General features: G+C 63.9%; 1 protein-coding gene across 1 annotated transcript in view; it reads left to right on the top strand.

The window, feature by feature from the left end:
- The window catches only part of TMEM132C (transmembrane protein 132C), a 270,517-nt gene extending 258,334 nt beyond the window's left edge, over positions 1-12,183 (top strand). The window contains exons 7-9 of the mRNA XM_089323220.1: positions 171-447; positions 1,414-1,605; positions 10,134-12,183. Of these exons, the coding sequence (XP_089179346.1) occupies positions 171-447; positions 1,414-1,605; positions 10,134-11,294 (1,630 nt within the window). The 3' untranslated portion in view covers positions 11,295-12,183. The remainder of the gene's footprint in view (positions 1-170; positions 448-1,413; positions 1,606-10,133) is intronic.
- Positions 12,184-20,961: the final 8,778 nt, after the last annotated feature.

Below are 20,961 nucleotides of genomic sequence, written 5' to 3'. Positions count from 1 at the left end.
TCTACTTATCTATTTATTTTGCCATAAATGTAGTCCAGAGAGCGGTGCCCAGCCCTTGGCACTGGCCAGAGGTAGATGGGGCAGCCTGCTATGGTCCCGGGGCCCCTGACCTGGGTGGTGGCTCTGTGAGGTGCGGGTGAGCCTGGCCCTGAGAGCCTCCTTCCCCACAGGCCCACGCAGGACAGCGAGGAAGAGGAGGAGGAGGAGGAGCGGCGGGGCCGGGGCTGCGCCCTGCAGTTCCAGCGCGCCACCGTGCGCGTCCTCACAGAGTTCGTGTCCCAGGGGGCCGGGCCCTGGGGCCAGCCGAGCCACCTGCTGGGTCCCGACTGGCAGTTTGACATCACCCACCTGGTGGCGGACTTCATGAAGCTGGAGGAGCCGCACGTGGCCACGCTGCAGGCCGGCAGGGTCCTGGTCGGGCGGGAGGTGGGGATGACGACCATCCAGGTAGGGAGCGCGGCTGTGCCTGGCCCCCGGAGCGGGGAGACTCGGGGGCGGTGGGGCACTGTGGCCGGTCCCTTGTCTCCATGCCACCTCCGGGTGGCAGCGTGGGAACACAGACCAGCGGGCCTGGGCCAGCTCACGCCGGGACCCTCTCTGAGCTACTGCAAGTTCATAGCCTCCAACTCCCAGCAGCCCCTCCCCACCCCTGCTGCCCACCGAGCGTCCACTCCCCTCGTAGGAAAAGCCCTCAAGGGCTCTCTGCACAGCCTCTGCGAGAGGCCAGGGGGAGGAGCGAGGCCGTGGCCGCGCCCTGCCAGTCACCCTGCCGCTGAGTCGTTCAGCAGACTCAAATCCTGCCCCCGGGCTTGGCACAAGAACATGGGTGGAACTGGGGGTGCTTCAGGCGGGGGGTGGGGTGCGGGTGGCCTTTCCCTCAGCCCCCAGTCCCACCCTGGTCACTCGTCCTTTCTGGAAGGTCCTTGCACCGTAGATGGGAGTGCAAGGACAGAACGCGTCTGTCGTGGCCCCTGGACGTGCGCAGTGCCCGGCAGCGGCTCGTGGTAGCGCCGGGGCGCATGCGCTGTTCGTGGCTCGGTTCTCCCCCGCTCATTCCACGGCTCACCTGCTCTGTGATGCAGGCTGTGCACAGTCGGCTGTGTGCAGCCCTTCGTCCCCAGGAGCAGTGAGCCAGGCTGTGCCTCGTGCGAGGGGACCTTGTTGAAACGAGAGGGTTCGTGGGCACTGTGAGACAGGATGGAGTTCTTCTCAGTTCGTGGGCAGATAGAACCAGCCTGTCCTGGGGAAGGAGCCTCCTTCTCTGACGCCCCAGGGCGCGGTCCCGGCACGCGTGAGTGTGCCTGCGTGGTTCCTTCCCCCTGGGCCCGTCCGGCAGGGGAGAGCTTAGGTGGGGAATACCAGCTTCTGGAAACAGGTGTGATGGCTTTTCCTTGTGTCTTGCTGCGCCCGCAGGTGTTGTCCCCGCTGTCTGACTCCATCCTGGCCGAGAAGACCGTGACCGTGTTGGATGACAAAGTGTCGGTGACAGACTTGGCCATCCAGCTCGTGGCTGGGCTGTCAGCCACCCTGCACCCCGACGCGGAGGATGGCCAGGCCATCACAGCTGTGGCCACAGCCGAGGAGCTGCTGCGGACCCCCAAACAGGTAGAGGGCCAGCTGCTGTTCCCGACCGGGCGCAGCGGGGCTGGGGGCCAGTCGGCGCCGTGACCCTCAGCACGGGGGACAGGCGGCTGCAGACAGAGGCTCCTCACCTGGTCTCCCGCCCGCCTGCTTTCCCTGGCACCTGCACCCTGACCCCCGACCCCCCTACTCCGCGCTCTGACCAGCAACAGAAAGCGCTTGTACAGCCACGCCTCCCAGCGTGTCTTTCCCCACACCTGCAGACACTGGAGTCCTCCACGCCCCCGGCGCCTGCCTCGCTCCCTGGGCGTGTCCCCGCACCCCTCAGTCTCAGCAAACCTCAGGCACCCCCTACCCTTGAGTGTCTTCAGGGCTCAGAGCAGGCGGCCCTGGCCGTGCCCCTGAGCAGGGCGCCTTCTCCTACCCAGCTGTGCCGTCACGTGGTCTCGGGAGCCTCGTCCGCACCGGCTCCCGTCTGCACAGCTGTTTTATTCCCTTCGGAGTGTTCTGTCACCTAAAAGCACTGTTTATCTGTCTGCTCACTCGTTCTGCTCCCTGAAACGTCGGCGCGTGCTTCCTCCTCTCTCACCCGTGGCCCCCACGGCGCCGCAGGCAGCAGGTGCTCCGTCAACATCAGTGGAGCGAGCGCGTGGCTCTCAGAGCTGGGCTGGGAGACGGGACAGTGAAAGGGAGGGGGAAAGGACCCCGTGGCCCGGTAGCCTCGGTAGCTGGAGCAGGTGCCCGGCAGGTCTGCTGGACTTTGCACCTCCGTGTTGTCATCGGGAAAATGCCAGGGAGAGTTCAGAATGCCCTGTGTGACCCGGCCGTCCTTGTCTCATCCCTCAGAACGTGTCCTTGTGAGACCTGCGTTGAGTCTGGGAACAGTGGCTGGGGTGGAGTGGTGCTGTGGGGTGAGCAGCACCCCGTGGGGTGTGTGGGAGCAGACACGGACCTGGTTCTCAACTCCGGGCTGCTAACCTCAGCGGCTTGGGTGACTCGTGTCCAGGAGATGCAGGAGACGGGAGAGGGGGCTGCCTGCGTCCTCGCTGTGGGCTGGGAGAGGCTGCAGGAGCAGCCCCCCTGTGGCTGTGGTGGGCAGCAGAGCACAGGGCAATTCGGGGCTGCAGTCTCCAGGGTTCAAGGGTGGGATGTGACAGTGGGAGGGGTGGCAGGGGGAGGGGGTGACCATGGGAGAGGGTGGCAATGGGGGGGTGACAATAGGAGGGGATGATCATGGGAGGGGTGGTAGTGGGAGGGGGGCAACGGGAGGGGGTGACAGTGAGAGGGGGTAGCAGTGAGAGGGGGTGACAGTGGGAGGGGTGACAGTGGGAGGAGTGACAGTGGGAGGGGGTGACAGTGGGAGGGGTGGCAGTGGGAGGAGGACAGGGACCTGATAGCATTTGGGGGTGGTGGTAGGCATGGCAGTGAGAACAGGACAGTGACCATCAAGGGTAGGGGCAGCTTCCATCTTCCGGAGGAGACCGGAAAGTTCTGTCCACAGAGCAGGGTTTGTGTCCATCTAAGAACTGTGGACCCAAATGCCCCAGGCCAGTGGCAGAGCCGAGCCCTGCAGCTGCGTCTGCAAGTGGGGTCCTCGGGGTCTGCATGGACACTGCTTAGCGGCTGCCACTGGGGGCCTTGCGACAACGCCCACGTCCTTTTATCTCAGGTTTGTTTTTTTTTAATTTGAGAGAAACGGCCTGAACTGGAGCTGGAGCCAGAGCCGGCAGCTGGGAATGCGGCCCAGGTCTCCCACGTGGGCAGCAGAGCCCAGCGCTGGCTCCCGTGGTCCTGATGAGCAGGGAGTTGGGGTCGGAGCCGGAGCCGGGACTTACCCGGTCTGACCCCAAAGCTAGATGCCTGCCCCCAGTGCCCACTTCCCAGCTCCGTGGTGGGTGCACGGGGTCTCCGCCCAGAGCCCCAGGGCCGGCGTCCCCCTAGGGTGCCACACTCACCTGTGTTGCTGGCAGAACGCAGACCCGACATTGTGTGGGTGAGGCTCTTCCTTGGTTGGGTGTTGGCCGGGGGCTTCTCTGAGGTCCCGTAGGACACCCTTGTCCTTTGTCACCACTCAGTGCACCCCTGTGGTCTCCGTGCGTGGAGTCCTTCCCTGCTCCACTCCCCCCGGCTTCCCCCCAGCCGCCAGCCAGAGACATCCCAAGCTCTGCTGGGCCCTGAGAAGCTGCTGTCCCCTCCCAGGTCGTCTAGGAAAATCTCCTGATGTGAGGCCAACTGTGCTGAAAACAGGAGCAGTGCCCAGGTCCTGCAGACGGGGGCGGCACGAGTCTGCAGGGCCAGCGCCACTGCACAGAGACCGCTGCCGGCTGGCTTTGTTCCCGAGCATGGGCAGGAGGCACTGGGCCGCAGACAGGTCCCCTGGAGGTGGACAGGTCCCCTGGAAGCACTGGGCCGTGGACAGGTCCCCTGGAGGTGGACAGGTCCCCTGGAGGCGCTGGGCCGTGGACAGGTCCCCTGGAGGCGCTGGGCGTGGACAGGTCCCCTGGAGGTGGACAGGTCCACTGGAGGCGCTGGGCGTGTACAGGTCCCCTGGAGGTGGACAGGTCCCCTGGAAGCACTGGGCCGTGGACAGGTCCCCTGGAGGTGGACAGGTCCCCTGGAGGTGCTGGGCGTGGACAGGTCCCCTGGAGGTGGACAGGTCCACTGGAGGCGCTGGGCGTGTACAGGTCCCCTGGAGGTGGACAGGTCCCCTGGAAGCACTGGGCCGTGGACAGGTCCCCTGGAGGTGGACAGGTCCCCTGGAGGCGCTGGGCCGCAGACAGGTCCCCTGGAGGTGGACAGGTCCCCTGCAGGCGCTGGGCCGTGGACAGGTCCCCTGGAGGTGGACAGGTCCCCTGGAGGCGCTGGGCCGTGGACAGGTCCCCTGGAGGTGGACAGGTCCCCTGGAAGCACTGGGCCGTGGACAGGTCCCCTGGAGGTGGACAGGTCCCCTGGAGACGCTGGGCGTGGACAGGTCCCCTGGAGGTGGACAGGTCCCCTGGAGGCGCTGGGCGTGGACAGGTCCCCTGGAGGTGGACAGGTCCCCTGGAAGCACTGGGCTGCAGACAGGTCCCCTGGAGGTGGACAGGTCCCCTGGAAGCACTGGGCCGTGGACAGGTCCCCTGGAGGTGGACAGGTCCCCTGGAGGCGCTGGGCGTGGACAGGTCCCCTGGAGGTGGACAGGTCCCCTGGAGGCGCTGGGCGTGGACAGGTCCCCTGGAGGTGGACAGGTCCCCTGGAAGCACTGGGCTGTGGACAGGTCCCCTGGAGGTGGACAGGTCCCCTGGAGGTGGACAGGTCCCCTGGAGGCACTGGGCCATGGACAGGTCCCCTGGAGGTGGACAGGTCCCCTGGAAGCACTGGGCTGTGGATAGGTCCCCTGGAGGTGAACAGGTCCCCTGAAGGCACTGGGCCGTGGACAGGTCCCCTGTAGGCGCTGGGTGTGGACAGGTCCCCTGGAGGCGCTGGGTGTGGACAGGTCCTCTGGAGGTGAACAGGTCCCCTGGAGGCGCTGGGCCGTGGACAGGTCCCCTGGAGGCGCTGGGTGTGGACAGGTCCTCTGGAGGTGGACAGGTCCCCTGGAGGCGCTGGGCCGTGGACAGGTCCCCTGGAGGCACTGGCGTGGACAGGTCCCCTGGAGGTGGACAGGTCCCCTGGAGGTGAACAGGTCCCCTGGAGGCGCTGGCGTGGACAGGTCCCCTGGAGGCCTGGCGTGGACAGGTCCCCTGGAGGCCTGGCGTGGACAGGTCCCTGTGGCCATGCCGCCAGCCCACTGCTCTCCTCCGCTGGCCTGCTGTTTCCCAAGAGGAGCAGAGCCAGGTGGGAGGGAGGAAGCAGACGCACAAAGCTGTCTGCTGAGAATGGGTAATTAATTAGGGCGACGATGGCGTGGCGGCCTCCCTGGCGGGGGCAGAGCCACCCACGCCCCAAGACGTGGCCCATCCGTCTCCATCAGCCGACGGTCATTGGAGCCCCCCAGCGCCGCCTCGGGGGGATTTATGGATGTAGTCCTTCCATTTGCAGGCTCGATTCTTGAAAGGACGGCGCCCTCCGTCAGTCCCGGGCACGTGTTATTTCAAGTCATTCCGGATTCCTTCTCTCGGGGGGAGTGTGTCGTGTCTCTGATCAAAGGTTCTGTTCCACCCTGACCGTAACGAGCAAGGGGAGGACCTGGTGTCCGTCACAGCGGGGGCCGCTGGGCAGGGGTCTCGGCACGCGAGTGAGTTCTGAGGGTTCAGTTCCGCTTGTCGGCCGGACGAGGGGCTTGATGTGTGTTAACTTCCTCCTCCACCTGGAGCTGGTGGAGCAAAATTAATTCGAGATGAGAAGTCAGCCGCAGAGAGCTCGCTCCCCGCCCACAGCGTTTCGTCTCCCTCTCCGCCCTGGGGGCGTCAGAAGCTGGCACTCGGCGCTCGATGTTTTCAGCTTTGAAATAGGAAATCTGAGATTTGATGCCGTCGGTGTGAGGGCAGCAGCACCTGTGCGCCCAGGGCCTCGTTTGTCTTCATGGAAGCCGGGATGGAAAATGAGATGAGGCGTGAGGGGCCCGGGGGGCTGTGGGCGGCGGACAGGGGCCAGTGGGGTGAGAGTGCCCCTCCACGGTGTGGACAGAAGGGTGTGGGTGCGACCCACGTGCCTGGGCCACGTCATCCGTCAGGTCTGGTCCTCGTGGAGGCAGAGCCTCCCACGAGAACTCAAGGGCAAGTTCTTTATTTAGCAGCCATGAGAGAGAGGGAAGCTTGCCAGCAGCCTGTTTCCAAGTCACTGCCCCGAGACGAGGGGACACGGAGCCAGTCCAGACCGGGGCAACGGGTGGGAACGAGCAGGCTGCTCCTGCCCGCCGCTCGTGGAGGCCTGGCCATGAACGGTGACGCCCTGGCGCCTCCAGCGGCGGACTTGACCATACGGGTTCCAGAGCCCAGGGAGGGCCCTGGGGGTGGTGGGGAGAGCAGGACCAGGCGGGCAGGTGCTGAGCAGAGGGGCCACCCCTCCACAGTCACCTCCCACCTCAGACCTGCCGGGGGGAGCAGGAGCGCTCAGGTCCTGGGCAGGCGTCTGCACGTCCAGGTGCGGCTCAGCCCCACACTCGGTGTCATCAGGACCTCCCTGCTTGTCCTGGAGCACGGGCGCCATCGCCGTGTTACACACGGCTCCCCCACTGCTCATTCTCCTGGAAGTCGCGGGCGGCACCCACGGGCCACGCCCACTCCCCTCCGCCGCGCTCTCACCTGCCGTCCGTGTCTTCCATGCGTCAGTATCCCTGCGGCTGTGTCGGGGTGGAGTCCGAGGCTCTGTCTCCTAGGGCACTGGTTCTCTCCCAGCCCATCCTCTGAGTGGCTGATTCCAGTGGCTTTGTTCGTTTATTTCCAGAAATTCCATTTGGTTCACCCATCAGCCCAGCCCTTCTGCATTCCCCTCAGTGTGGTCTGTACTATTTCAGTTGATTCCCCAGGCCGTGGTGCTTGTTCGTTTATTTTATTTATTTTACAGTATGTTTTATTCAAAAGGCAGAGAGGGAGGGAGAGAGTGAGCAGGGTGGAGGGAGAGCTCCCGTCTGCTGCTCCACTCCTCAAATGCCTGCGACAGCTGGGGCTGAGCCCAAAGCCCGAGCCCGGGGCTCCACCCAGCGCTCGCACCGGGGAGGCAGGGCTACAGCTGGGGCTGAGCCCAAAGCCCGGAGCCCTCCACCCAGCGCTCGCACGGCGGAGGCAGGGACCCCAGCGCTGGAGCCATCCTGCTGCCTCCCAGGATGCTCGTCGGCAGGAAGCCGGCTTGGAAGTGGAGCCGGGACTCAGACTCCGGGATGGGCTGCGGGGGGTCCAAGCAGCGCCTGCTCTCACTTGACAGCCCTTGCAGTCCTCTGGTAACGTAGTTACTTGCCCGCTCAGCTCCCCGGTGAACGTTCCGTGCGTCTTCCCCGCTGTGGCTGTCACCCCTCAGCCAGGAGCACCCCTCAAGCTGCGCCTGCTTCGCTTGCTTTGCTCCCGCGTTCCCCACCTGCCTTGCTTGTGACCCCTACCCCCCAGAAGTGGGGAACCTTAGCCCCACGCTCGGGGCGGGGTCTGACTCCTCGTGAAGGCATCGTCCACCCAGAGCTCGCTGCCTGGGACTCTCCCGTCCCCTGTCCGTGCAGGGAGCCGGGGGGTGTCTTTATACCGAAAAGGCAAGGCCTGAGACGGGTGTGGCCGTGGCCGAGTGCGCGGGCGGGCGGGGCAGCTGCTGCCAGCCTGGGTCGGTGTGAGAAAGGGGAGCAACAGTCGGGGCTGGTGCTCTGGTGCAGCTGGGGCCACCGCCTGCGACGCCAGCATCCCACACGGGTGCTCCACTCCCAGTGGGTGCTCCACTCCCACATGGGTGCTCCACTCCCAGTGGGTGCTCCACTCCCACATGGGTGCTCCACTCCCAGTGGGTGCTCCACTCCCAGTGGGTCCCCCTGCCAGTGCACTGGGAAAGCAGCAGAAGGTGGCCCAGGGGCTCGGGCCCCGCACCCAGCTGGGAGACCCAGATTAGCTCCTGCTCCTGGCTTTGGCCTGGCCCAGCTGGGCCATTACAGCCATCTGGGGAGGGAACCAGCAGTTGGAGGAGCGCTCGCTCGCTCGCTCTCTCTCTCTTCCTCTAACTCTGCCTTTCAAATAAATAAAAGCATATATATTGAGTGAGAGAGAGAGAGAGAGAGAGAGAGAGAGAGAAGGCAGCTGTCTGGCTTTTTCAGCAACAGCTAATCCCAGTGGCCCTTTGTGCGGCTGATCACTGGGCTCTGGCAATGGCCGTGCCTGCCAGTTTCTAGCAAAATGGTTGAGACTGGGGCCCTGGAGCCACAGTGCTGGGCCAAGTCCTGATCCCGCTCTCGCCAGCCACGTGACCGGACACAGTGCTCCACCTCTCTAGTTGTACCCATTTGTGAGAGGGAAGGAAGTGTGCTACGTGGACAGCACCTGACCCCCAGTGAGTGCCCAGTGGCTGTCAAGTGAACTTTCAGTCTTCAGGATTACAGATGTCACCCTCTGGTCCAGAACCAGGGCTGGGTCCCAGCTACACCCAGACGCTGTCCCAGACGCTGAAGATCCGCCCCACAGAAGTCTGCCCCCCAGCGCACCCAGACGCTGGCCAGACGCTGAAGATCCGTCCCCCAGAGACCCTCTGCCCCCCAGCACACCCAGACGCTGGCCAGACGCTGAAGATCCGCCCCCCAGAGACCCTCTGCCCATGGGGAGTTGTTGCTCCCACAGGCGAAACAGAAGTGCCCAGAGCTGGCTCAGGCCCAGTGCCTGCCATGGTGCTGTGTTTGCAGGGGACAAGGGGGCAGGGAAGGCTTGTCCTGACTGTTGGCTTGCAGACAGGCGGGGTGGGGGGGCATTTCTAGGCCAGCAGAGTTCAGACCTTGACTGTTCCCACGATGAGAGCCACTTTGCGTGGCTGACTGTTCCCACTGTGCGTGGCTCTGGCACGGACGGGGCCGCGGGGGTCCCCTCTGTGAACTCCCCTTCCTGACGCGGCCTCGGCATCCTGTCTCCTCTCACAAGGCTTCTCTTGAAAGGTGCCCTGCACGGCGAGACAGCACAATTCCACTTCTTACTATTTATTGAAAGAGAGGGGCCAGCTTGTGGTGCGGCGATAAAACCCCTGTGTGGGCTGCCCCAGCCCGTGCTGGGGTGACTGGGATCCGGCCCCACCTCTGCTTCCAGGCTCAGCTCCTGCTAACGCTCCTGGGAGGCAGCAGGTGAGGGCGCCAGTGCATGGGGGAGACCCGGATGGGGCTCCCGTCTCCAAACCCAGCTGTTGTGACCACTGGTGGAATGAACCCCTGGTGGAAAATATTTTCTGTCTCTCTGTGTGTGTTTCCAATAAGTGAAATTAAAAAGAAAAAAAAAAGCTCGCTGAAATGGCCACAGCCACTGTGGATAGACAGCTGACGCTGGGGAGGGGTGCTGAGTCCAGGTCCCCCACGGGGGAGCCGGAGCGGAGCCTCAAGCCAGCACCACCACCTCCCAGGGCCTGCATGAGCAGGACGCTGGGGTCAGACCCAGGCCCTCCGACGCGGCGCCTGGGCCTCTTAACCACTAGGCCAGATGCCTGCCCGGAGACCACACCATCAAACCAGGTGCACGAGGTAGCGCAGCCCCGCTATCGGGCCGCGAGTTGTGGCCGGTGTCTCCAACAGCGCAGCAGGGCCAGCTTTACAGAGCCAAACGCACTCGCTCTCCTGTTCCCCAGCACCCCGGCCCGCGGCCATCACTAGAGAGCAGTGTCGGGAAGCCCACGGGGTGTGGAGGCCAGTCTCGGCAAGAGGCTTGGCTGACCGGGCGGCCCCAGTGGTGTCTGTGCTGGCAAGGCCGCCGGAGCCGGATCTCACTTTGCTTTCCTAGAGAAATGACTGGAGCTGTCGTCGCGTGTCTAAGCGTGCTCTCTGGTCGTCGTGGAGAGCCCGTGTCCTCTCCCAGGCCCTGGGTCTTAGTGTTGGGGGCCGGTTCTGTTTCTGAGGATATTGTCCTGATGGGGGGGATTCCCAGGGCGGGAGCCCCTCACCCGGGGTTCTAACTGCCTGTCTCCTGCAGGAGGCCGTGGTCAGCACGTGGCTGCAGTTCAGTGACGGCTCGGTGACGCCCGTGGACATCTACGACGCCAAGGACTTCTCGCTGACGGCCACCTCCCTGGATGAGACCATCGTGTCGGTCCCCCAGGCCCGCTCTCCCAGGTGGCCCGTGGTGGTGGCCGAGGGGGAGGGCGAGGGGCCGCTGGTCCGAGTGGACCTGGCCATTGCGGAGGCCTGCCAGAAGTCCAAGCGCAAGAGTGTCCTGGCTGTGGGCTTCGGCAACGTCAGGGTCAAGTTCGGACAGAGCGACGCCGACTCCAGCCCTGGGGAGGACCGTGGCGGTGAAGAAGAAATCAAGAACCACGCCAGCGGCCGCAGGCAGAAGGCTCAGGGCCAGGACGGGCGCCTCCTGGGCAGCTCCTCCCTGGAGCGGGAGGAGGGGGCTCTCTGGAGAGTCCCCGCCACGGCCAAGTCGCCCGTGGGCAACAGGGCGGGGAAGAGCAGCCGGCTGGACGGGGAGGCACAGCCGCAGAACGTCCCCCTGGACTTCACCCGCTTCCCGGCCCAGGGGGAGCCGCCCAGGGCGGGGGCCGGGCCGGAGGGAGGCGACCTGGTGCAGAGGCCCCGCGGCCTGAGCGACCTGGAGATCGGCATGTACGCGCTGCTCGGCGTCTTCTGCCTGGCCATCGTCGTCTTCCTCGTCAACTGCGCCACCTTCGCCCTCCGGTACAGGCACAAGCAGGTGCCCGTGGAAGGGCAGGCCCCCGCGCCGCACTCGCACGACTGGGTGTGGCTGGGCAATGAGGCGGAGCTCCTGGAGAACGCGGGCGAGGGGCCGGCGCCCCAGCGCGAACGCACCACCGTCATCGACCGGGGGCTCGGGGGCCACGAGGAGAGCGGCCACCTCCCGCTCACTGGGGGCTCGCAGAAGCACGTGCAGAGCCAGGTCCACAGGCCGCCCGCCCCGGGGCCCGGGCAGGAGCCCCCGCACTCGCCCACCTCCAGGCGGAAGAAGGTGCAGTTCAGCACCTTCACCGCCATCCCGCCGGACGACGGCTGCCCCACGGTCGACTCCATCGGCGGCGGCCAAGGGGAAGATATCAAGTGGGTGTGCCCAGACATGGCGGTGGGCGGCCCCAGGGACCCGGGGGACTGCCTGGAGAAGCTCAAAGCTAAGGCCTAGGCCCCGCCCCGGAGCCCAAGGCCTAGGGACGGCCCCGCCCACGGCCCCGCCCCGGAGCCCAAGGCCTAGGGACGGCCCCGCCCACGGCCCCGCCCCAGAGCCCAAGGCCTAGGGGCGGCCCCGCCCACGGCCCCGCCCCGGAGCCCAAGGCCTAGGGGCGGCCCCGCCCACGGCCCCGCCCCGGAGCCCCAGGCCTAGGGACGGCCCCGCCCCGGAGCCCGGCCAGGGGCGTCTCCCTGGGCTTGAGAGGGAAGAAGGGCTGGGCTCCGCGCTTGATGGCTTGGGAGTCGTGAAGCCAGGCAGGGGTGTTTTTGTATCGAGGGTTTTTTAGCGGTTGGTGGAGCTGCCGGGCTGCGCAGAGCAAAGCTAGGAAAGTTATTTTATGACTCAGCGTCCAGACAAGCTACCAAAAATCATTTGTTAAAAAAATGCAAAACGACAAATAAAAAGAGACGAGTGAGAGCCTGTTTATATTTCTAATAAAGGAGCCAAGTATCAAAATGGGGCCTGCCAAGAGACGTATCCGTTAGGGGCCGGCAGCCAGTGTCCGGCCGGCGCGGGGAGGGGCGGAGGGGGCTGGCGCGCGCCGGCCTCCTCCTGGGATGGAGCCAGGGCCTTGAATCTTCCCTTCCCGGGCCGCCCGCCCGCTGCTCCCCTGGGTCTGTATCCAGCGTTTGATTTGGAGGGTCAGGGCGTATAGTTTCCTTACACGACGTGTAAGTCCCCTCCGGCTCCTGAGATGTGCTCGAGAAGCGACGCCAGCCAGGCCAGCGTCAGGCCGGGACTCACGCTCCTCTCGGTCTCCCCGGCTCTGCTGTGTTTGCTGGAGCAAAAGTCGGAGGGAACCCCCAGAGCCTCCCTGGGCGAGGGGAGCTGCCCGTGACCCCCAGCACCGCGGCACCACGGGGACGCTGGGGAGGGGCGTGGCCCGCAGAAGGGAGGTGGCTGGGACCACGGGGCCGTGGGGACGCTCCCACGTGGGGGCAGGTGGGGCAGGTCTGCAGGGGAGACCCCCAGGGCCCGAGCGCTCGCAGCGGGAGACTCCCGGGGACAGGGAGCGGCTTCACGCTTTATCGTCTCAGTCACTGGGACTTCCCCTCACCTCGCTGCACACTGTGGAGGGGGAGAAGGACGCGGCTCCTGTGCACCTGTGATGCCGGCTGCCTTTAATTGCTATCCGTGGCTTGACAAGGCGGATCCTGCGGGTGTTTCCTCCGGCCCCCACCCCAGGCGGCGAGCACTGAGGCTGCAGGGAGGGCCGTGCGGTGGCCTCTGGCGCGCGAGTTATGCGAGCGATCCCTGATAGCTTCCAGCCAGGGGCATCCGTGCTGGGGGCCCCTGCACGGTGCAGGGCTGACGGGGACTCCGGGACCCCCCTCCCCCACAGCCCAGCACGGAAGCCTCGGCAGGGGCAGGGGGGGGGATCTGCCTTGTGTTTGGGTCTGACTGTGTCTGTGGTTATTTGAGACCAGGGTGGGGTGGTGGCAGTCGCGCTGGTTAGGGGATGCGGATTATCTTGGCAGAGCAAAGGCGTTTGTTGTTTTTGGCAATAACAGCTTCCGTGTGACATCATCCCGCACCACCAGAGGGAGCCGCCTGAACTGCCCAGTTCCGTGCCGAGTCTGCGTGCAGAGTCCCGCTTCCGTCTGCAGGTCAGTTTTGGAGTATTTTCATCAGTCCCGGAAGGAAACCCGACACCCACCAGAGAGAGCCGGGTACCTGGTAGGGTCCGGCCCCTCACGCCCAGTGCCCGCCACCAGCGCCCAGGCACCTAGAGGTGCTGCTGTTCACATCTCAGGCCCCTCCTGAGAATTCACGGGGGCTCCTCCTCCCCACAACGCCACCGCGTCGGGTTTCTGGGAGAAGGAGGCAGTGGAGCCCTGGGACGTTTCTCGCAGAAGGACTGTGGCTGGATCCAGAGGCCAGCACAGGAAGTGGTCAGAACCACCCCGCGGCCCACCTGCCTGAGCCGGCGACAAGCCGGCTGCCGCTCCTGGGCGGGGTCAGCCGAGCAGGGCTGGGACGGAGACCACACAGGACACCCTCCCTGGAACAGGAGGCGCGGCATTGCCCGTCCTGTGCAGGGTCAGCCGAGAGGGGCTGGTATGGAGACCACACAGGGCACCCTCCCTGGAACAGGAGGCCCGGCATCGCCCGTCCTGGGCAGGGTCAGCCGAGCGGGGCTGGTATGGAGACCACACAGGACACCCTCCCTGGAACAGGAGGCGCGGCATTGCCCGTCTCTGCCAGCCTAGGAGGAAGAGGCTGTGCCACGGTGACAAATGCATCCCGAGTCCCCCGCGCCATCCTGGGGTTAGACTGCAGCCGCGTCCAGGAGCCGTCGCTGGTGGCCTCGTCCCGTGGGGGCTGCGAGTGTCCCGTGGTTCTTCAACGCAGTCTCCCAGAGGACACAGCCCTCAGCCCCAGAAACGAGTCGCCCGGCACCCGTCTCCGCTGTGCACCTGCTGGAGACCCTGCCTCCAGTTCCTGCCCGGGACGCGGGACAGACAGCCTGCCTGCAGGGAGGGGACGTGGGAGGCCACCCCAGGAGAGGTGTCTCTTCCCACGCGGGTGCGCGACTGTGAAGTGAAACGTCTCAGCAGCTGCGTGCCCGGGCCGAGCTGGGATTCGTCCTCCCTGTCCAAACTGTAAAGTGGAACAGGGACCCCTTGTCTCTCATGGCCAACCCGACCACCCAGCACACACTTATTAAACGCCTGCTGTGTACCTGACCCTGTGCAACATGCAACGGATGGAAAAATGCTCAAGACCGCAAGGTGCTCACGGTCAGAGGGCGGAGGCGGGACGGGTGCTGTAGGAGCCCCGAGGGTGAGCATGGTGGTGGGGTCACCATGCGGCCGGGAGGGGCTCCCCCTGGCTGTGGACGGGAGCTAGCTGTCTGTCCCGCAGTCTTTGCATGCTCCTTCAGAAGCACAAGGGAATGAGGAAAGGGAGCGTTCTCCCCGCTGTGCACTGGGGAGACCACGTCATCCTCCAGGACAGCGTGCACAGGACGGGGCCCAGAGACTCCGGGGTGCCAGGACCCAGGCTGGGCGCCCTCCAGTCCTGGACTCAAGGCGGGAGGACGTCGTACACAGGCTCTGGGCTTCCTCCAGTCACCGCCAGCGAGCAGCAGAGCCCAGATGCACAACCCTGCTCATGTCTCCAGTGACCATGGGCTTACGAAACCTGCCACATGAGCTGGGTGTGCAGGGCGCCTACCAGTCCATGGGGAACTGGAATGAAACGTTCCCTTGGGTGCAAAAAATAAATAAATAAAATGGGTGCATAGTTCTTTGCTAGTACACATTTCTTGGATTGTTTTCAGCATTGTCTGTCATCTTGAGTAAGACGTGGAACCCAGCGGACATCAAAGCCGCTAGAGTCTGGGCCGGCACTGCGGTGTAGTGGGTAAAGCCACCACCTCAGTGCCAGCATCCCATATGGGCACTGGTTCGAGTCCCAGCTGCTCCACTTCCAATCCAGCTCTCTGCTATGGCCTGGGAAAGCAGTGGAAGATGGCCCAAGTCCTTGGGCCCCTGCATGCACACGGGAGACCTGGAAGAAGCTCCTGGCTCCTGGCTTCGGATAGGCTCAACTCTGGCCATTGTGGCCATCTGGGGAGTGAACCAGTGAATGGAAGATACCTCTCTTTCTCTCTGCCTCTGCCTCTCTATAACTCTGCCTTTCAAATAAATAAATCTATTAAAAAAAAAAAAAAGAAAGCTGTAAGAGTCTTTACACAAAATTTGGAAAATGAAGAAAAGTCGACAAAATAAAGGAGGCTCCAATCTCCCTCCCAGAAAGAATAGCTCGTCTTCTGTGGCCCCACGTGTTGTTAACATCGCACGTAACGCACGGTTGAGTTCGTGTTCTGAAAGTGACCGTTGTAAATATGACCTCTGGATTATTTTTCAAGCTGTAAAAGTCACCGGTGAGAACTGGGAAAATTCATACAAACGATGGCTCTTGTCTCCGTTGGCACGTTGGCGACACCTTTGCCAGGTTTGGCCCTAGGATTTTTTTCTTCTTCCAAAGTTGAGACCGGAGGGAAAATACTGACCTTCTGCGTGGTAGCAGGGAGAGCGCCACAGCCTTGGCCAGGATGCAAGGACTGCCCTTGTCCAGAGGGGCAGGCTGGGTGGAGGGGGGCCCGGGTGTCTCCGGTTCCCGCTGGTCCGTAGGCATCCGCCCAGAGCAAAGGCCAGGTGCTGCTCTGAGCAAGAGCGCCACCTGCCGGCCAGGCCCGGCACACGCCGGGAGGGGCGGAGCTAAACCCTGGCGGGCGGGGCACAGGTGACAGAGGCTGCACCTGTGAGACCACGCTGGGCTCACAGCTGACCAGCCCTGTGCGGGTCACGGCGACCCCAGGGGCAGAAAGGACACGAGGTGGCTGCTGCCACGCACTGGGAGGCAACACGGCAGCTGAGCCCGAGGGTCCCGGGAAGACCGGGCGCACCCTGAGTCCAGGCCACACCTGCCACTGCGCTCGGCGAGAGCCAGCGCTTGCGGCAGGCCGTGGGCGGGGCGGACAGACGGACAGACGGACAGGCGGACAGCAGCAAGAGGTGGGAGTGCAGGAGCCGGAGGAAGACGAGGCGAGAGCCAGCCCCACGTGCGGTCTTCCCACGAAGTTTGGACGGGACGGTAACTGCGAAACTAGGCAAAGCCGACGTGAACGGAGGGCCAAGGCGAGGACCCCCCACCCACGGAAACCACTCAACAGAGCAAGGCCTCCTCCTCCTCCTCCCCTATCACCCCCTCGGCCCGGGGCTCTCCTGGGGGCAGGCAAGAGGAAGGCACTCCTGGGGGGCAGCAGGTAAGGCGCAGCCCGGAACGTGCAGTCCCACCCCCGCGGGCCTGGGCCCAGTGCCGGCTCTGCTGTTCCTGACCCGGCTTCCTGTCAGTGCCCATCCCCGGAGGGCTCGAGGGCTCGGCTCCCTGCCCCTGCACAGGAGACCCGGATGGAGGGCTCGGCTCCCTGCCCCTGCACAGGAGACCCAGACAGAGTCCCAGGCGCCCTCTGGTCCGGCCCCGCCCTGGCTGGCACAGGAATTTGAGGAGTGAACCAGCAGAGAGAAGCTCCCTCTCCCTCCCTGCCTTTCCATTTTAACTTAAATGTAAGATGTGCATATACTGGGTAAAGCCGCTGACTGCAGTGCCAGCATCCCATATGGGCACCGGTTTGAGTCCCAGCTGCTCCACTTCCGATCCAGTTCTCTGCTGTGGCCTGGGACACTGTGGGAGACCCGGAAGAAGCTCCTGGCTCCTGGCTTCAGATGGGCTTAGCTCTGGCCATTGCGGCCATTTGGGGAGTGAACCAGTGGATGGAAGACCTCTCTTACTATATAGCTCGGCCTCTCAAATAAATAAATCTTTAAAAAAATTATGCATGGATTTTTGATGTCATGTACGAACAAGGCCTGGCTGAGGCAGTGAGGACGGGACACCAGTCCCCAGAGATGCCTGGTCCACCAGAGAAACGCGAATCCTGTCCAGATGAAAGCCAGGACAAACCTCAAGTGGACAGTGACTCCCGGGTGAAGAACGGTAAAATCACTGATGCTTTATGGAAGTTTATGGCAACAGCGCCCCCAAAGCAATGAGCAGTTTGCAAGTGGAGAGGGTGTCAGAAGCAGAGAGGAGGGCCAGCGCCGTGGTATAGCGGGTAAAGCTACCACCTGCAGTGCTGGCATCCCATATGGGTGCTGGTTCGAGTCCTGGCTGCTCCACTTCCGATCCAGCTCTCTGCTGTGGCCTGGGAAAGCAGTGGAAGATGGCTCTGGTCCTTGGTCCCTGCACCCACGTGGGAGACCTGGAGGAAGCTCCTGGCTCCCGGCTTCAGATCGGCACAGCTCCAGCCATTGCGGCCATCTGGGGAGTGAACCAGCGGACGGAAGACCTCTCTCTCTCTCTCTCTCTCCCTCTCTCTCTGCCTCTCAGCCGACAGCAAAGGCGTGGCCAGCACCAGGGTTTGGGCGCCCTGTGTTGGATTAGTTGCCGCATCCCCAAATGCACAGCTCCAAGTTACATCGGCCAAGGCTGTAACTGTGCCCGCACACAGGCGAGGCAGCGGGAAGGGAAGCCAGGGGCCCGGGGAGCCCCTCTCCCAGGGAGCGGTGTGCGTCTGAGAACGAAGACCGCAGAGAAAACAAAGCGAATGGGGAAAAGGAAATGCAGATTGGGGCTGGGGTCCTGGCACAGCGGGTGAGGCTGCCGCCTGCTATGGGCACTGGCTCAAGTCCTGGCTGCTCCACGTCCAGTCCAGCTCCTTGGGAAAGCAGCTGACCATGGTTCAAGGGCTTGGGCCCCTGCACCCATGTGGGAGACAAGGTTGAAGCTCCTGGCCCCTGGTTTGGCCTGTTGCAGCCATTTGGGGAATGAACCAGTGTTTGGAACATTCTCTCTCTCTTTCAAAATAAATCTTAAAAATCTTAAAAATTAAGTCTTAAAAAGCTAAATCCAAACTCCGGCCCCGTCCTTCCCAGCACGGGGGCTCAGGCTGTTTCCCCGGACCCACAGCCCTGGTTTGGCGGAGATCAGCATTTTCAGCCCTTGGATCCGGGGCCCAGGGCTGAGCACCCCGACAGGGGCACCTTCCGAGCTGCAGGCCTGGGGACGCGAGAGAGCAGCGGCCTGGGGGAGGAGTCGATGGAGACGTAATTAAGGATCACGTAGTATCTGGACGTCATCATGGGGGAGGAGGACCCCGCAGAGCTGGGCTCAGAAGTCGGAGCTGCCAGCTGACTCACCGGCCATGGTGAACCAGGGCTGCCCTGCTGGGAGGGAGGGAAGCCATGCTGGGCCAGCAACCCCGGGAAGACGTTCAGAGGGAGCTGGGGCGTCACGGGGGACAGTGTGCAGGAAGCCCAGGGTTTGGAAACACGCACATGTGCTGTCACACGTGGCCCTGGCAGCCGCCAAGCCCTGCAGTCCTGTGCGTGGCTACATCGACGCCAGGCCTGGCCCAGGACTGCGCAGCTGCGTCCCTGCCTCTCGGTGCATCCGCAGCTGCTGCCCCCACCACCCCGGGCGCGACTCTGCCGCGGTGCACTCCCGGGCCCACCAGCAGGGGGCGCTCCGAGCACAGGCTGCCCAGGGCGCCAAGCCCCCGGGGCCTGGTGGCCTCTGTCAGCCCGCGTGCCCGCGAGGCTGCCTTCCCCCAGCCCCAGTGCCTCCTTGGCGGCCTCTTGTCCAGGGTGCTGGATCCCAAGCCAGTCCCAGCTCCCGGCTGTCCGGGATTTCACAATTTCCCAGAGGCCCAGGCACCGAAATCCCCTTAGAATTGTTCATTTGGAGCCACCGGCCACTGGGGGAGGGAGCTGTTGGGCAGTTTTTCCATCAGGGACCACCCAGTGCCAAGGAGGGAGGGAGGCTTGGACTGGCTCCACCGTCCCGGTTCCAGCTGGGAGCCGTCCGTCTCCCCCGCTGCAGAGCGAGCTCCTGCAGTCCCACCCAGGAAGAGGTGAGGGCAGCGAGACCCTCTCTGCCTCTGCTTCCCCCTATGAATACTGTGCCTGCTAGGAGGGCCCGCCTCCCAGGTTGAGGATCCCATGAGGCCACGCGTGGAGGGTGGTGCCTGCTGCGCCCTGAGCCTCCCACCGGAGGTCCGGCGTCTGCACCTGGCCCGGGGATCCAGACCGAGTGGGCTGCAGACAGGGCTCTGGCCTGCCCTCCCCGCAGGTGGGGACAGCGGGAGGAGCCACAGCGGTGCCCAGTCCTTGCCGTGGTTCTACAGAAATGACGGCTTCACTTGTTTCTCACTTAGCTACGTTCCTGTGCCCGGTCCCCAGTGCACGGCCCGCAGGGAGGATGACACGGGCAGAAGCACCTCCATTGCGTGGGCGAGAAGGGCTCCCTCCGTGTCTGAGGCTGGCAAGGGAGGCGGCTCCGGGACTGGCGTCACCCTGTGGGCGGAGCTGCAGGGCACCGAGGACAGGCCCAGGAGCCCTGGGGGATACAGCTGAAGCAGCTGGTTTCGGGTTTCCAAGGTGCCAGCAGCCTGGGGTCCTTAGCTGGGACAGCGGGGGTGGGGGGAGGTGGATCCACACAAGGCAGGCCCTGTGACTGGAACTCCTCCCACAGACCAAGAGGCTCAGTGTCCTCCCTCGCTAAGCGCCAGGCCGCGGGCGACCCCTCACAGACATTCTCAGGATAAAGACCAAACACTGCAGGGCCAGCACTGTGGCCTGCAGGGAAAGCCACTGCCTGTAGTGCCGCCAGCCCATGTGGGTGCTGGTTCGAGTCCCGGCTGCTCCACTTCCCATCCGGCTCCCTGCTAATGCGCCTGGGAAAGCAGTAGAAGATGGCCCAAGTGCTTGGGCCCCTGCACCCACGTGGGAGACCCAGAGGAAGCTCCTGGCTACAGCCTGGCGCAGCCCTGGCCGTTGCATCCATCTGGGGAGTGAACCAGTGGACTGAAGCTTGCTCTATGTCTCTTCCTCTCTCTAACCCTTCCAAATAAAGAAATCATAAAAAAGAAAAAAAAAATCATCAAGCAAGGACTTCTGCCTATGAAAATACTTGGGCTGAGATTTTTATTACTAATTTCAGTATTTTAAAACTTAGTGGAGGCCAGCGCTGCGGCTCACTAGGCTAATCCTCCGCCTTGCGGCACCGGCACACCGGGTTCTAGTCCTGGTTGGGGCGCCGGATTCTGTCCCGGGTGCCCCTCTTCCAGGCCAGCTCTCTGCTGTGGCCCGGGAGCGCAGTGGAGGATGGCCCAAGTCCTTGGGCCCTGCACCCCATGGGAGACCAGGAGAAGCACCTGGCTCCTGCCATCGGATCAGCATGGTGCGCCGGCCGCGGCGGCCACTGGAGGGTGAACCAACAGCAAAGGAAGACCTTTCTCTCTGTCTCTCTCTCACTGTCCACTCTGCCTGTCAAAAACAAAACAAAACAAAACAAAACAAGTGGAGGGGCCGGAGCTGTGGCACAGCAGGTTAACGCCCTGGCCTGAAGCGCTGGCATCCCATATGGGCGCCGGTTCGAGACCCGGCTGCTCCACTTCTGATCCAGCTCTCTGCTGTGGCCTGGGAAAGCAGTACAAGATGGCCCAAGTCCTTGGGCTCTTGCACAAGCGTGGGAGACCCAGAAGAAGCTCCTGGCTCCTGGCTTCGGATCGGCATAGCTCCAGCTCTTGCGGCCACCTGGGGAGTGAATCAGCGGATGGAAGACCTCTCTCTCTGTCTCTCTCTCTGCATCTCCTTCACACTCTGCGTAATTCTTTCAAATAAATAAATCTAAAAAAAAAAAAAAAAAAAGAGCACAGCTTTTCTGCAGCTTCTGGCCTGGACAGATCACATGGAAAGCACGCACCACTCAGGTCAGCGGTGGCACGCGTGACGGACGGGACCCGAGGGCGTGCTCTCGCTGTCCCCCCCCACAGGACTGCAGGACGGTGGCTGCGGGCCCAGGAAGCAGGAGCCCTGGCCACACCTGGGCCGGGGGCTTGCAGCCGCCTCCACTTGTGCAGGGAGCAAGCACGGGACAGAAGGCTCCGGTGGCCTGGGCTCGGGGCCCCTGGCACCAGAGGCGGGTGTGGTCCGGCCAGTGCGCACCGCCTCAGCCGCAGCGGCACCCCAGGTCCTCACCACCTCCTTGCCCAAGTCCTTCCCCGGTGGTTCCCACATGGCCATGAGTGTGCAGTGTGGACGTGGGAAGCAGC

The sequence above is a fragment of the Oryctolagus cuniculus genome, chromosome 21 (genome assembly GCF_051225735.1).
Source record: "Oryctolagus cuniculus isolate XC-2025 breed Fujian yellow rabbit chromosome 21, ASM5122573v1, whole genome shotgun sequence".
Taxonomy (NCBI): domain Eukaryota; kingdom Metazoa; phylum Chordata; class Mammalia; order Lagomorpha; family Leporidae; genus Oryctolagus; species Oryctolagus cuniculus.
Note: the sequence above shows the minus strand (reverse complement) of the source record. Positions and strands in the feature narration are given on the sequence as shown.